Source organism: Protobothrops mucrosquamatus, unplaced genomic scaffold (genome assembly GCF_001527695.2).
Source record: "Protobothrops mucrosquamatus isolate PMUCROS unplaced genomic scaffold, P.Mucros_1.0 scaffold_135, whole genome shotgun sequence".
Lineage (NCBI taxonomy): Eukaryota > Metazoa > Chordata > Lepidosauria > Squamata > Viperidae > Protobothrops > Protobothrops mucrosquamatus.
This window is the reverse complement of record NW_015386211.1, coordinates 299,401-314,913: the sequence shown is the minus strand read 5'-3', so window position 1 is coordinate 314,913 and position 15,513 is coordinate 299,401. Positions and strand designations below refer to the sequence as shown.

The window sequence follows — 15,513 nt, the reverse complement described above, 5'->3', positions numbered from 1 at the left end:
AAGGTAAGATCTAATATGACTCCTTACCTGTGTTCGGTCGGATTCGGTCCGGGACGTCCTCCAACTGCTCTCTAGGCGTCTTTTCCGGCGTTTCATCTCTCTCAGCTCCTCAGTGAACCAAGGGGCTAATTGAGATCTACGCCGGGTCAGAGGCCGCAGCGGCACGACTCGGTCCAGTGCTGCGGCCGCGGCCACATCCCAGGCCGCAGCCTGATCTTCCGCCGAGTCGTGACCTAACGCCTCCGGATATGGCCCAAGCTCCATCAGAAACCTCTCTGGGTCCATCAGGAGCCTGGGACGGAACCATCTAAGCGGTTCCGTCTCCCTGCGGCGAGGGGAAGCGGTCCGGAAGTCCATCCTTGTGAATTCTTTAAATTCAGTTAAAATACTGGCTATTCTTATTCCAACCAGCAGAATTCTTCATGTCATGTTTAATTTATGGCAACCAGCAGCATTTATTTCTTTCCCTCTCAATTATTCTTTTAAAGATTTAATAAAGTGGATGGATAATAAGTTCCTTGTTTATTGTTTTCTACACTTGATTGTTAAATTTTCCATATTCATTACTTTCGCAACTGGCTGTCTGACAGTCATGAGATCCAGGGAACTTTAGCATGATGCATTTTGAGGTAATTTCTGTACATTTCCACAGGACTTGTACATAAAATATTTTCACTGTATAATACAGCACCTGATTGTGTGTTCATTGAATGGTTTTATTATTATATCATCATAAGGTTAGAACAACCTTACTGTTTACATCCAAAGTCCAGTGAATTTATTATGAATCTGTTAAGATATTGAGACTCTAGAAAAAGTGCAGAGAAGAGCAACAAAGATGATTAGGGGACTGGAGGCTCAACCATATGATGAATGGTTGGGAGACCTGGGAATGTCTAGTCTAACAAAGAGAAGGACTAGGGGAGACATGATAGCAGTCTTTCAATATTTGAGGGGCTGTCACCAAGAAGGAGGGGGTCAACATTCTCCAATGCATCTGAGGGCAAGACAAGAAGTAACAGATGGAAGCTTAACAAACAAAAGAGATCCAACCTAGAATTAAGAAGAAATTTCCTGACTGTGAAAATTAATTGGTGGAATGGCTTGTCTCCAGATGTTTTGGGTGTTCTATCACTGGAAGATTTTAAGAGATTGGACAACCATTTATCCAGAATGGTACAGGATCTCCTACTTGAGCAGATGGTTTAACTAGAAGACCTTCCAATTTGGTTGGTCTTTTATTATTATCTTTTAAATAATAGCCTACAAGTTGGAGGTTAAGGTATTCTTCCTTATCTTCGTGTATGTTCCACATATGGGGTTAATGGGGGTACTAATTTTTATGGGGCATGGATAAACACTATACATTGTTAAGATAAATACAATAGACTATACGCTATGCTTATATTTACACTGTTTCATGCTTCTTAGAATTTCTATTCCCTCTTTACAGTTTGAAATGTTGACAGGGTCACTACCATTTCAGGGGAAAGACCGAAAGGAAACAATGGCACTCATTCTCAAGTGAGTAGCAAACTCCCAACTTTATATCTATCTATAGCTATAGTTTATATTCTTTAACTCAGAATAAACTTTTTGGGTTATGTAAATTGTCTCGTAGAAAATACAAGAAATGACGTTCCAAATATATCTAAAATACAGTAGCTAGTAGCCCAGGAACCACTCTTAATTAAGGAGCTGAAAATTCCAGCGGTTTATCAAAAGTCCAATCCACTTTTAAGTCTAACTTGCAATATGGGAACCTATTTAAATTATGGAAATCTTCTGGAATGTTCTCAATGCCCAATAGACTTTCCATTGTCCTGCTACGGAGATTAGCGCTGCTGCCTAAATCTAAGGCATAATGTATTGCATTATGAGCTGGGTGTTCAAAACATTAGTGAGGAGCTCATTGACTAGCTATATGAAGTCTTAATGTTAGCAGAAATAGATAAGAAATGTGATTTAGCAGAATTATTAGATTATAGTACTATAGTCACATTTGGAAAGGAGGGAGGGAGGGAGGGAGGGAAGGAAGGAAGGAAGGAAGGAAGGAAGGAAGGAAGGAAGGAAGGATATAAGATTGTTACCTAAATTGGGAAACGACCAATTCAAATTCCAATTTCTTCCATCCCCACCCGCACTCCCTTCCCAGTGCAATTACTTAAGCACAGTGCTTTTTTTCTAAAACAAAAGTGCCAGAACTCACACATGTCATACAACCTGCCTTGCCTACCCTATAAGGTTCCATCCAAAAAAGGTGCCGGAACTCCATTCTGGGCGTTCTATGAGAAAAAAAAGCCCTGCTTAAGCACATATCTCATTAAACAAAGTTAATCTGTTCCAGTAATCTCTCTTTGCTCACTCTTTAGCATGCAGAGAAGACTTGTTACTGTGCCCTTCAATCTTTCATTTAACTATAAAAGGATCAAAAACTGTTTTGCAACATAATAAAGACTTGATTGTTCCAAGTTGTATATTGCTCTGATTGCCCAACATCTTGCAAGTAGGTGAGATCTAGGAGTGCCATAGTCAGGCTGCTTGTCGAATCCGGCATTATTCCCTTCAGGAATACGAGCACACCCATAAACACACACATACAAACTTAGTATGAACTGGGCCAAATTACCTATGTAAACTTCCTATCCACACATCAATACCTTCATTGTTCATAATTTTGCAATTAATTGAGTGTTGCAAATGAAAAATGAAAATATGCATCATAGAAGTGCATACGTTAAAAAAAATGCACAGAAATGCATGTGAATGTTCATATAAGATTTTTATTTTGTTTTGTTTTTATTTGCCAAATTTTAAACAGCATGGCTGAAAGAACAAGGGATCAGAAGAAAATTTCACAAAAAACCAAGACTGAGAGAACAGTCCACTTGCTAACTCTCTCAAATAGAAAGAATTATGACTTAGTATATATAGCTGCAATCTTAAGGGATAATAAATTCTCTATAAATAAATAGCACAGACATTTACATTAAAAAGTTTAATAATATTATCCCAAAACTTGGTCTATAGAAAGTTTAAATGTTCTTTTGAGACTTCTATATATTTTGATGATGTATTTAATCATTTACATACATGCGTAAATTTTTTTTTAAAAAAACAATGTTTTTTTTATTCCTGCATTAAAATGTCCTATTTTTTTCAGAGCCAAGCTAGGAATGCCACAGTTTTTGAGCATAGAAGCTCAGAGTTTGTTGCGAGCTCTTTTCAAGAGGAATCCATCTAACAGATTAGGTATGGGAATTTATTTTATTACTGCATAACACAGTGGCAAATTTCCCCAGTTGTTTTTCTCTTTAGTTAATTATCATTTAGTCTCATATACGTGATGCAGCTGAACAGTGTATGATGGAGAACTACAAGGTAATTTCACTTTAATTAATGACATATTTGGGGCTGTTGGAAAAGATGCTGCACATGAGTGGAAGCGCAACATATCATCCACTGACAGATACAGAATACCTGTCAGTACCTCATGCTAGAGGCACAGAGAAGCAGGACCACACAAATGAGCCAGATTTGTGTTCTCACATTTTTTCCGTGGTAGGAAAAAATGTAAAATGTAATGTGTTCTTTTAGTTCTGGTGTCTGCTGTAGAATAAATGAAGCTTGATTTTGGCCTGAATGGGTGGGAATTCTTCAATGCAAATGGTATATTGTTATCTACCAAATTATGCCCAAAGTCAGTGAATTTTCACAGCCTAATATGCTGCTCCCCATGGAATTGCTTCTTGGTTGTGACATTAGATAAGATCACAACTTCTTTTTCAATTTTTTTCTAATAATTACTGGACATTTTCTCATAGAATAGTCAGAATAATTAAGCTATGCAATTCTGGTGGCTATATCATAAAAAATAAAGGTATCATCTTCTTTTAGTCCCATTCAATTCCTTGTGGTTTCGTGGAAAGATCTCTGCAATGTTTATTTATTTGTTTGTTTAGATTTCTAGATCATCCGGAAACAGCTTGAGCCATTTTCTTAGAATTAAAAGGGGTTTGTTATTAACCATGTTCTAGGAAATTTCTGAACAAGGAGTGAATGAAATTTTGGGGACTCATTACATTTATTTCATTGAATTAGCTATCATATAGTGTTTGACTCAAAAGCTTATCTGGAGAAGACATACAGAAATGAGAAGGATTTCTGGATGGGCAAGCTGTGTGCTGCATTTTGGATGTTTGAAATAATAATACTATTAATTCTATTGTTCACAATTTCAGTTTCATAAATTTGAAATGGAAATAGGAAGACAAACATGTTCCTGCATTGGACATATCACACAGCCCACCCCCACCCTGATCTTTCCATTGAAATAACCCCTGGACAAAATAGACTAATTGTAAAGAAATGGAAACATTTCAAAGCTATATTACTGGATTCAAAATACTCCTGAAAGAAGTATGATGATAACCAACAAAACAGTAACACTTGATCTGCTGCTCCCAATGCTAGTATTTGAAGGGGGAGTTGTTATCAGGATTCTTGGCAGTTCATTTCATGACCATCTGGCTTAGCTATACATCTTCCATGTAATAATGTATGGAAGAGGGGGGGGGGAAACTGCCTTGTATTTTCTTTCCCTGCTTAACTCTAAAAGTTTTTGCTAGAAACAGCAGTTCAAAAGCGAAGAAAGATGCACCATTACATGGAAGACGTGTAACTTTAATGTGTTTTAGATACATTAGTTTGCATTTCTGACATTATGTATAAACTGCATGTGTCTCAATTGCTGTGAGAAATTAAGGAAAGCACATGCTTCCTGAAACCAAGATTGCAAAAAGACTCAGAACTGGAAAAGTCCGTGAGCAATTAACCCTTCCTTAGCCTAATTGCTTCAATCCAAATGAGATAATTCCCCCAGCTCTCTTGAGTATTGTCTTGCTAGCTGTAGATTATGTTGCTTTAAAAAAAAAACACATTATTTTGCAATTTCCCCCTTAGGTTACTGGCGGAATAATTCAAATAGAGAGAGAGAGAGAGATAGAAAAAATATTGAAATTTATGATCCTATTGCCTTATTAACAACATTGAAAGCTGTGGTTCAAGAAGTAACTCAGTCTTTCTTATCTACTATGAACGTGGATGACCGTAGACTGGGGTCCCCAGCCTTTTTGGTCTCTAGGGACACTTGGAAATTTGCAAACATATTGAGGGTGATCTTGCAAAATATCTGTTGGGATTGTTCTCCATTCACAAAATGTTTACACGGGGAACATTAAAAAAAGTTTAGCAAAACTCTCTCTAGTACCTCACCTCACTTGCATCCACGGTGTTCTCAAATATTTTTGCCTGTTTTTTGGTCAAGCAGTCCTTTTCCTAGTAAGTATTTGACTTTGTCTGCTCCTTCGTATATTCTAAGAAAGCTTGCAGAACCCGTTGGAAGCCCAAAGATATTCTTGAAAATAAGTATGAAAATGGAAGCTAGTGCTTTGATTTGCAGTATGCTTGCTTTACATCCTTTACATTTACTATAAAATCAGGAGGGACAGGCAAACTGTTTCTATGGAAAGAACTTGTTGTAGGGCACAGAAAACTTCATGGGTACCAGATGAGAGCTTTTAGAGACAAAGTCTGTCAGACGTGCTCTAAAAGGAGTTTATTTCCCAAAGCTTAATTTAAAATTGTAAATTAAAATAAAATAAACATATATATTTAAATAAATTAAAGGAAACTGTATAACCTTTGTGATGGTAAGAAAAACCATGCCAGTTGGTCATTTTATGGCCAAGCTTGCTGAGGATTATGAGAATGGAGGCCAAGCAAATTTAGAAGGGTAATTTAGCTGAAAGATTTCAGCACACATGGAATTCTTTCACTTGTTGCTTTTTTGCTCAGCATGTTTAATTATTCAAAGGCTAAAAACAACAAAGATGCTCTCCAGAGTCACTCCCTAGAGCAGGGGTGTCAAACTGCCAACCCACGGGCCGGACACGTCACATGGAAGCCGCGCCCACCCCATTGCCGGCAATGGCAAAACCGGCCCGATATGTTGCGCGATGTCACGTGACATCGCGAGTTTGACATGCCTGCCCTAGAGGGAAATGGGCAAAATATAAATTTAATAAATAAACAACAACCTCAGGTCTCCCCTAAACTTTTAAGTCTTCGTCTTTGTGCAAGAGACAGACAGCCACACTCAAGATGCAACCAATAGGTTCTATTGTTCAATGATCTCTCACCAGCAGATGGTGAGCAAATGGGAAGCCATTTCTGAGCACCAGTCAAACAAATGTAGAGAACATCTTTTGTCTAATAGCTAGACATAGTCTACACAGCCACTTATTGATAGGCTTTTAACCAAGCAGGCTCTTCTCCAGAAAGTACAGGCATTCAGAAGGAAAGGGACAGTATTATGAAAAGCACAATACGCTTCCAAACAACTGCTTTGATTGTCCATTGCAGTATCTTTTAAATGCTACTCCGGAAAATGGAAATTGCTTGAACAAAATGCTCAGTAGTTTACAAGCTCATCCTCTAAACTGCTGCATAATCCTTCTTCTAGGTGTTCTTCTCCATTAGGATAACAAATGCTCCAATTAAATATATGGCTCAGTTAAATCCAAGTTACTTAATGATTTTGGAGTACCTATTGTTTTAAAAAAAATGCTGAATCAAAGGATTTAAACAAGCTGAAGGGAAGAAGAGAGGCATAAATAGATTGGAAGAGACTGAAGTTCTTCAGACTTCTCCTCTGCTCAGAAAAGGCAGAAATGCCCAATCTGAGAATTATGGGAATTCTAATGCACATCTGGAATTGTGCAAATTTCCTGTACTGTACTGAAGGAAATGTCTTTAATGTTCTATAAACTACAAAATAAGTAATTACAACGCAGATGCAATTCTGTTAAACAAACCTGAAACATTTTAAAACTATGGAGCTATTTTAATTTGGCTTTTGGAGAGTCTAAAATTAAATGTGCTCTTGAGTATTTTAATAGCTTGAATATTAAAATGAGGATTAGATACATATTTGTTTGTGTATTACGCAAATGAGCTGTTTGTACTTGGAGGAGGGCAAGGCTTTGCACATTGGTGCGCTTTAGTCCCACTCCATTTTATGCCTTTACTGTAAGTGCCGAATGTGCTATGAGATGGCTCTTTATCCACTGAGCTTTGTAACTTGATATGTGGATTTGAACTAGGCTCTCAATAGAACTAGTCCCACCCTTAATTTACATGTTATCTTTTTTGTCTATATCAATATATTAATATATTCTCACATTCTAACTAAGTAGACAATCAGTAATTCAATTATAATATTTTGCTTTACTATTTGAAGAAAATTAACTGTAATAATTCAATGCAACAATTAACAATAATTCAACAATTTCAACATTCCCAAAGTCTCTGCTCTCTTGTTTCTGCCACTCGACATCTCTTGATGGGGAGTTATAAAAGACAAACTTGTGCCCTCTGTGTCTTCTTTTCATTTCCTTGGCAGGTGCTGGCCTTGATGGAGTTGAAGAAATTAAACGTCATCCCTTTTTTGCCACCATTGACTGGAATGTAAGTAGTTTACCCAAGTGATCTATTGTACAATGCAATTAATCAATCAATCAGTTAATTTAAAAATTCTCCTAGCAAATGGCAACTCAATTTCAGTATTCTAAACAATGTTTCCCCGTTCCAAGTACCCTATGCAATTTAGCAGCAGCAAAAATCTTTTCTGGGTATAATTTGATGTCCTCTAGATCAAGGGTCTCCAAACTTGGCAACTTTAAGACTTGTGGACTTCAGCTCCCAGAATGCCCCAGCCAGCATGGGGAAATGGCTGAACATGGCTGACTGAGGAATTCTGGAAGCTGAAGTCCACAAGTCTTAGAGTTGCCAAGCTTGGAGACCTCTGCTCTGGATATGTCAGACTCCAAATTTCCAGCCTGCAGGACATTCAGATAGATTGACATCCTATCCATCTGGAGAGCACAGAGCTAGGGAAGGTTAAGTTATTCAGGGACCCCACTAAAGCTGTTTGGTGATACAGTGAAGAATACAAAAGAGGGATTCTGCTGCTAAATGGTAACCAAGAAGGCTAAGAACACATGGCTTTCTAAACAAGCATCATTAAATGGCAGAAAACAACTTATACTCTGGGTCAACTATGGAGCTAATGAAAGGGCAACAGTATGTAATCCAGGCCTGATAGTCACAGGCAACCATATCCTGGTCCTGTCCCTATCTAGTGATCCCTGCTAAGGATTTTTCATTGGAGTACCTACTCGGTAGGATCACCAGAGACTGCCATTGCTTTTATACCACAAGTTTTAAAAAGGATATAGCTCTGTGTGGCTGGAAGAATGCCAATGGTGCAAACAATTTGAAGACACTGGACAGCTGTTCTGTCTTTTTCTTAGAGTTCTGCATGGAAGGAAAAAGACAAGATGCTGTGGGAAGACACAGACAGTTTTCTTTGTACATCTCCCCAAACTTTGGAAGTCATTTTATGAATGTCTGCTATATAGTTTCATAATGTCAGATAGGCTCCTGATCACTAAAGGCTGTCTATCTTTGAGTCACCTTATTCAAAAGTACGTATTGTACTACTGTTCTGCCATGGAATATATGACGGATATAAAGTGAGTAGCATGAGACTGCAAAATGTGAATGCCTTTAGGCCAGAGTAATAATAATAAACTTTAAAAAAATATTGAAAACTGAGTTTCCTTGCAAGGTATAATCTTGTGAGACTTAATAATCAGCAATGGCAGGGCTGGATATAAAAGTAGGCCACTTTCTTTTCTCTAAATGTACTTCTTCCATCCAATAAACTTACCAATGCTGTTGTCTGATCCAAATTGCCTCATTATATTTCCTTGCTGGAGGAAAATTTGGTACAAGAGCCTAGAATCTATAATACTAAGGGCAGAGGCATCAAAATTAGGACATATGAACGGCCCACAATCTGATTTTCTAAATCTATTCAAATTATTGATTTCTTTAAAAGTCTGTTCATGCTTGCACAAAAGTTCGTCTCATCACTTAATCGATGGGAATGTATTCAGTTTAACACATCAGAATGACTCAGCAGTTCAATCTAACTACTTTGTAATTGAACCTTCACAAATCCTGATAGAAATGTAGTAGGAAGCAAACCAGCATCATGCTACACAAACCTCTTTACAATTAATCATCCCATTTGATATTTTGGATATATGTGAAGTTCAGCTGAAAACTATGCTGTCATATTACACATAACAGAGGTAATATGTCATCATTTAGTTAAAAATAAAGATATAGTTGATATCATCCATGGCCAAGGTTGGCATCTAAAATAAATATGTTCTGTAGGTTTTATTCAGAGATGCTCAACCTTGTAAACTTAGTTGATATTGAGTATAGTTAATATGATTACTAGGCAGGTATTTAATATTTTCCCTTTCTCTCACATTAACGATTATAATTTGGTAATTACTTTAGAAGTCTCTAAAGAGTGTATCCAAGGATTTGGTAAGGTCCTATGTGATCCCAAATTACAGTCTGTGCAACTTTAGATTTAATTAAATAGAATACGATTATTTTCTAGTCATTTGGGGGGGGGGGGAGAGATGATCATACACTGATCCTAAAGGGAGAAAAAAAACTCTGTAAAATCAGAGAGGCTTGTTTTCACATAATTCAGCATATAATTTAAAACTCAGTCTCTCTGGAATCCATCCAGATTGATGGTGAATAAAGTTCTAATATGAATATTCCAGCCTGATTGTATTTGCAGCATAAGCTTTTTCTTCTATCTACATTTAGGTAATACCACTTTGAAGAAAAGGGTTTCAATACAGTTTTAATAATGTATTTAAAAAGAAGAAAATCACATGACTTTATAGTTTTTAGAATATGTACCAGCATGAGTTCTGAAACTAGTTCTAGTCATCTTATAATGATGTTTCCAGCTGCTAAAAAGACTGCTCTTCTTCATGAATAGAAAAAGAAAAGAATTAATAGAGAAGAATGGAGCCAGTGAAAGTGCTTGGTTTGTCCTGGTCACTGTTGTTATGGAAAAGGTCAAATATGACCTTATGCCTTAATCAGAAGCTTTATATGCACTGATCAGTCCCTCACAAAATTTGGTATGAGTCAATCCTAAAGAGTCAAGAAATGAATAGTGATATTTTTGATTAAGGAGAAAATTTTCCTTACAGTCACTATTGGATATGTCCCAAAATATTAAATACATTTTCATGAAATGGTTAAAAGAAAAGCAGTAGCTTTTTAATTGCCCTCATCATATTGTAGCATTTCTATTATTCTAAGAAACATACAGTATTTGAGACATTGTTTGAGAATTAAAATAATCCTGTGCTATAGTATATAAGACGGCCAACTAATTAGACAATTCTTGTTTAAAAAGCAAAACATGTATTCCTTCTTGTAATGAAACAAGTAACGTTTTGACAGTGTTTAATTGAGTAACCTTATGTTCATATTACACCAGAACCCTTTATATAATCCCCATTATATTTGTGAAATGGGTACTGAGATCTGCTCACAGCATCCTCCAAAATTCCACTAGAGCAGGCATGTCAAACTCGCGATGTCACGTGACGTCACGCAACATATCGCGACTTTTTCCCCATTGTCGCAATGGGGTGGGCGCTGTTTTGGTGTGACGCATCCGGCCCGCAGGCCGGCAGTTTGACATGCCTGCACTAGAGCTTATTAGACAAGTCTTGGGCATACCTGCCATGCTTGCAGAATTCAAGTAACTCAGAAAACCAGGTGGCAGCTAAAAAAAATACTATTGTGGCACTACTTAAATGCAATTCAGCTCAAAACTCCATAAGCATACAATTATGCCACAGTTCCTTGCGGAAGTTATAGAAGGAACAAAGCAAACAAGCCAGAAGACTTTGTGGTGGAGACTGCAGAGGTGATAGATACTGGCCCACAGATGGCATCGTCTACCCACAGCATTTTCACTACAGCCTTTAACTTTCCATTTTTTCCATTGGATCTCAGGCTCCAGCACAGGATATGAATTATTCAATTCCATAAGGCTGTGCTGGACTTTGGTTTCAATCTCCCCAAGGTGCTTGAAGATGCAAAGGACTTCTACAGCACTTTAAAGCAGCTGTATCTTTTCCTGGGATTGCAAGGCAGCAGAAATGGCACAGCTGATGTGATGTGTATGGTCCAAAGACAGAATTTGAAGCACTGTACAGTCTTAGTATTTAATAAAACCCTGCTTTTGCTGCATCTGGTACAAATATTTTAAGGAAGAATGGAGGTTTTGTCCAGCTTTGCTGGGAATTGTAAACCTAAATTAATGGCAGAAATAGTTTATGCTTATTAAGAGGGAAATCTCTCAGAACAAAATTTATCTTTATTCGGCATCTATTGATACAAAAAGTCCAAAGATAACATTTTAAAAGGGAATTCATCTCTGCACCTGCATATTACAGTACGTATGTGGTGAGGGAGGTGGCTGTCTAAATTTGTGGCAAGAGTATTGTTCCTGAAAATCCTTTATTATATTAAGCATATTTTAATTGCTATGACTCACTATCTTTCTATTTCTGGAAGGCACCTGAAGATCAGCCCAGTGTTCATAGATGTCGTTAGGAGAATGCACGCATTTAAACAGGATGGGAATGAATACATGGGGGGGAGCATAAGGGTGTGGGGTCCTTGGTGCTTTCTGAGCTTTGTTGTTGCTTGCAGATGTTTTGTTACCTGACTAGATAATATCTTCAGTGCTAGAACGGAGTGGGGTTTGCTCTCTATTTATATGCAGCAGCTTGTCCTGTCACTGTTGGTGAAGATATTGGGGATCGAGTTAATAAACCATCAATAGACATGTAATATTTATACCCCCTTCAAAAGAGTCAATAAAAAAGTGAAAAAGGAAACAAAAAGACCAGAACTAGCAATGGGTACCCAACAGGAATTAACACCAGGATGAACACCAGACAATTAAGCAGTACCAATGTCCTAATCAAGGAATTATCAAATCAGACAAATAATCAAGAGGTAAGCCAGGGGTAGTCAACCTTGGCTCTTTTATGACTCGTGGACTTCAACTCCCAGAATTCCTGAGCCAGCTGTGCTGGCTCAGGAATTCTGGGAGTTGAAGTCTACGAGTCATAAAAGAGCCAAGGTTGACTATTCCTGAGGTAAACAACATCCTAATCAAGGAATTACCAAGGGAAAAACCACACTCCCACCAATCCTGATAGGGCAAACTATTGTATATAACAGAAAACAAGCTCAGAGAGCACTAAGAAGTTCTCCACAGTTCAACCCTGAGGTACATACATTCTCTTCTATTGGTCGCATAAGGATGTGCTGCTGCCTGGAGTTCAGTTTCCATATCCTGTTTAGGATGTGTGCAAAGGAACTGCCTCTCCAGAATAGCTTGCAAAAATGGAAGGTAGAGATTGCAAGCAGAGGATCTGTTTCCATAGAAATAGATGCTTCGAGCTCTTTGTAAACAAGTCCTGATCAATGTCCCCTTCCCACCCAATATATACTGTATAGGACCAGCAGGTGCAACTTTGCTATTCTCATTCATTTCCATCAGGGGCATTCAGGACAGGAAATGACTATATACTCTTTGATTTAATTAAAATGAATTTCCTTTCAGGATGATTACCAGGTGCATACCAAGGTTGTTGATATGACAGTCTCTCAAGTTCTACTTATATATAAAGCTAAAGTTGGGTTACATCAGGTGTTCTTGACTTCATGAGGAAGGATATTGCTCAGTATGTGATTCTTAGGGATTTCCTTATTTTTTTTCTGTAGTGTTTCATTCAAATCACAGCACAGCAAGTGCTAATAGCCCCTTAAACTTGCAGTGGACTCCTGAGCAAAGATGTTGGACACTTAGAACAAAAAATAAAGACTTTATAAGGAAATATGTCCATGAAGGCAGCATTTCAAACATTATCCAAATAAATCTATTTGTCAAAGGTAATAAAACAGTTGTGAAAACCTTAGGGGAAAAATAATGCTATTTCTTCTGCTGCTGCTTAAAAATTGTTTTAATTTTTTTTAAATTAAATTTTATTATCATTATTTTAACATGTATCTGATATATCCTCGCCATAGATAACCACACCTGAATAAGTTTCTTCGAAGATGTCTTGACACAGTTGAAAACTCTGATAATACGTAGTTCTGGTTTCAACAAGAAAACCAAATTAGTAAATGCTGAATTCTCAGATATTCAAAGATAACTTCCAATGTAATGCTTCATCTTCCTTGCAAAACATTTCCCTCAGTTACTGTAATGTACAATTTGTATTGCACGTATCAGTGTGCAAAGTCCTTTATAAATACCATATTTTACCATCTCTCTATATAGTTACCATCTCTCTTATATATTTTTATATAATTTTATTTATTTATCTATTTGAAAAAATTATATTGCTCCCTACTCACAACGACTCAAGGCAGCTTACAGGAAATAAAAACACAATATAAAAGAGATAAAAATGATAAAAAAAAAATAACTCCCCACTCCCTCACCCCGGTGACAACACACACTCATACTAGCCATTTAATGGGCTCCATCCCGCTCTGGGTTCCCAAGGCCCGTTGGCAGAATCACATCTTCAGGGCCTTCCGAAAGAGTGTCAGAGTGGAAGCCAGTCTAATTTCTGCAGGGATGATGTTCCAGAGAGAGGAAGTCACCATGGAGAAGGCCCTTCTTCTGGATCCCGCCAGATGTATCTCTTTAGGGGTCGGGACCCGCAACATTCCTTGCCTTCCCACTCTAGTGGGTCAGGTAGATGTGACTGGCAAGAGACGGTCCTTCAGATAACTTGGTCCCAAGCCAGGAAGGGCTTTAAAGGTGACAACCAGCACCTTGGATTGCACCCAGAAGCAAATCAGCAACCAATGCAGCTTCCGCAGGAGAGGTGACGCATGTGCACACCGAGGATTGCCCCAAACATACAAACTATAATAATAATAATAATAATAATAATAATAATAATAATAATAATAATAATAATAATAATAATAATAGTAAAGTTGGAAGGGACCTTGGAGGTCATCGAGTCCAACTCCCTGCTCAGGCAGGAAACCGTATACCATTTCGGACAAATGGCTGTCCAGTTTCTTCTTAAAAACCTCCAGTGTTGGAGCATTCACTGCTTCTGGAGACAGGTTGTTCCACTGGTTAATTGTTCTCACTGTCAGGAAGTTTCTCCTTAGTTCTAGGTTGCTTCTCTCCTTGCAGGCCACTGCATTTTGCACCAACTGGAGCTTCCAGATGTTTTTCATAAATACATCAATATGTATTCAGCTCAAAGTGATGAATACAACAGAATAGGCTGATCTTTGAATTAGGATTCATAAGTCTGAGCGATGGGCTTATATGTTTAAAAACCAGAGACCAAACCTACTGATATCTATGAGTTCACATTTATGTCAGATAATGAGTGCATTACTTTATTACAATAGTTGATACTGAGCATCTGCAATATCATTTTCAAATTACAGCCTGTGAAAATGTCACTAAAGGCAAAATATGCTGAGCAAGTTTTGCTTCTGTGGAACTGCTTCCCTCTCCCCTGTAATGAATGAACTATACCAATAAAAACCAGGCTACTGTTTTTCAAATACTTTCATATCTGCAGATAAGTTTTAATGTACAGTGAAAACTTCTGAAAAGCACAGTCCTATATTGCCACGAGGAAAATAAGTCTAGTTGATTGTCATGGAAACTTAGCCTAAGTGGGGAAAATATTGCAGCCTTGTACTTTCTCTTGTGTGATGCTGCTAAGCATAAAATGTCGATTTCTCCCTTCCCCTGTATTAAACATGAAACATATTTCCCCAAATCAGAATGCAGCGAGCATATAAAGCATTTTTCTTGATTAGCTGTTCCTTCAAGCAGCTTTCTGCATTAAAAATGATTATTTTAATTGATTTATTTTATTTTAATTTATTGCTTATTAATTATTTGGCTCACAGCTGTTTTCTAACTCAAAGGTCCCTTTTGGCAAGAGAATTAACCTCTGTCTCGCTTTGCTCTTATATAGAAACTCTACAGAAGAGAAATCAAACCACCATTTAAACCTGCAGTTGGTCGGCCAGAGGACACTTTCCATTTTGATCCTGAATTCACATCACGGACCCCAACAGGTACTTAACCAAGGAAACATATCAGTAGATTTGCCATTAATTTTTCATTTATTTTTTAAAAAATATCAACCAAAACTAGCCAAAATATATCTATAGTTTAAAGATTACTTACCTTCCTTCCTCCCTCCCTCCCTCCCTCCCTCCCTTCCTCCCTCCCTTCCTTCCTTCCATAAAACCAGTCATCTCAAATGGGTGGGTCAATATTGAGGGGTCAATATTACCTCTGGATGTCTTACAACTTGCGAATAATAAAAATATTTTAAAACATAAGACCCACAGCAGTTGAGAATTATAAAGCACAAACAGCAATCCATATAAGCAGGAGACAGTCTCCCTCATGCACCGTGGCCCCAAGCTCAAGCATAGAAACCTGTCTCCAGAGCTTTCCAGAAGGCCAGAAGCCACAAA

The 15,513-nt window shown here is 37.7% G+C and overlaps 1 protein-coding gene across 1 annotated transcript in view; it reads left to right on the top strand.

Moving 5' to 3' along the window:
* The window catches only part of RPS6KA2 (ribosomal protein S6 kinase A2), a 142,392-nt gene that overhangs the window by 99,237 nt on the left and 27,642 nt on the right, over positions 1-15,513 (top strand). Inside the window, exons 11-12 of the mRNA XM_015818361.1 lie at positions 7,463-7,527; positions 15,003-15,105. Coding sequence (XP_015673847.1) covers positions 7,463-7,527; positions 15,003-15,105 — 168 coding nt within the window. The remainder of the gene's footprint in view (positions 1-7,462; positions 7,528-15,002; positions 15,106-15,513) is intronic.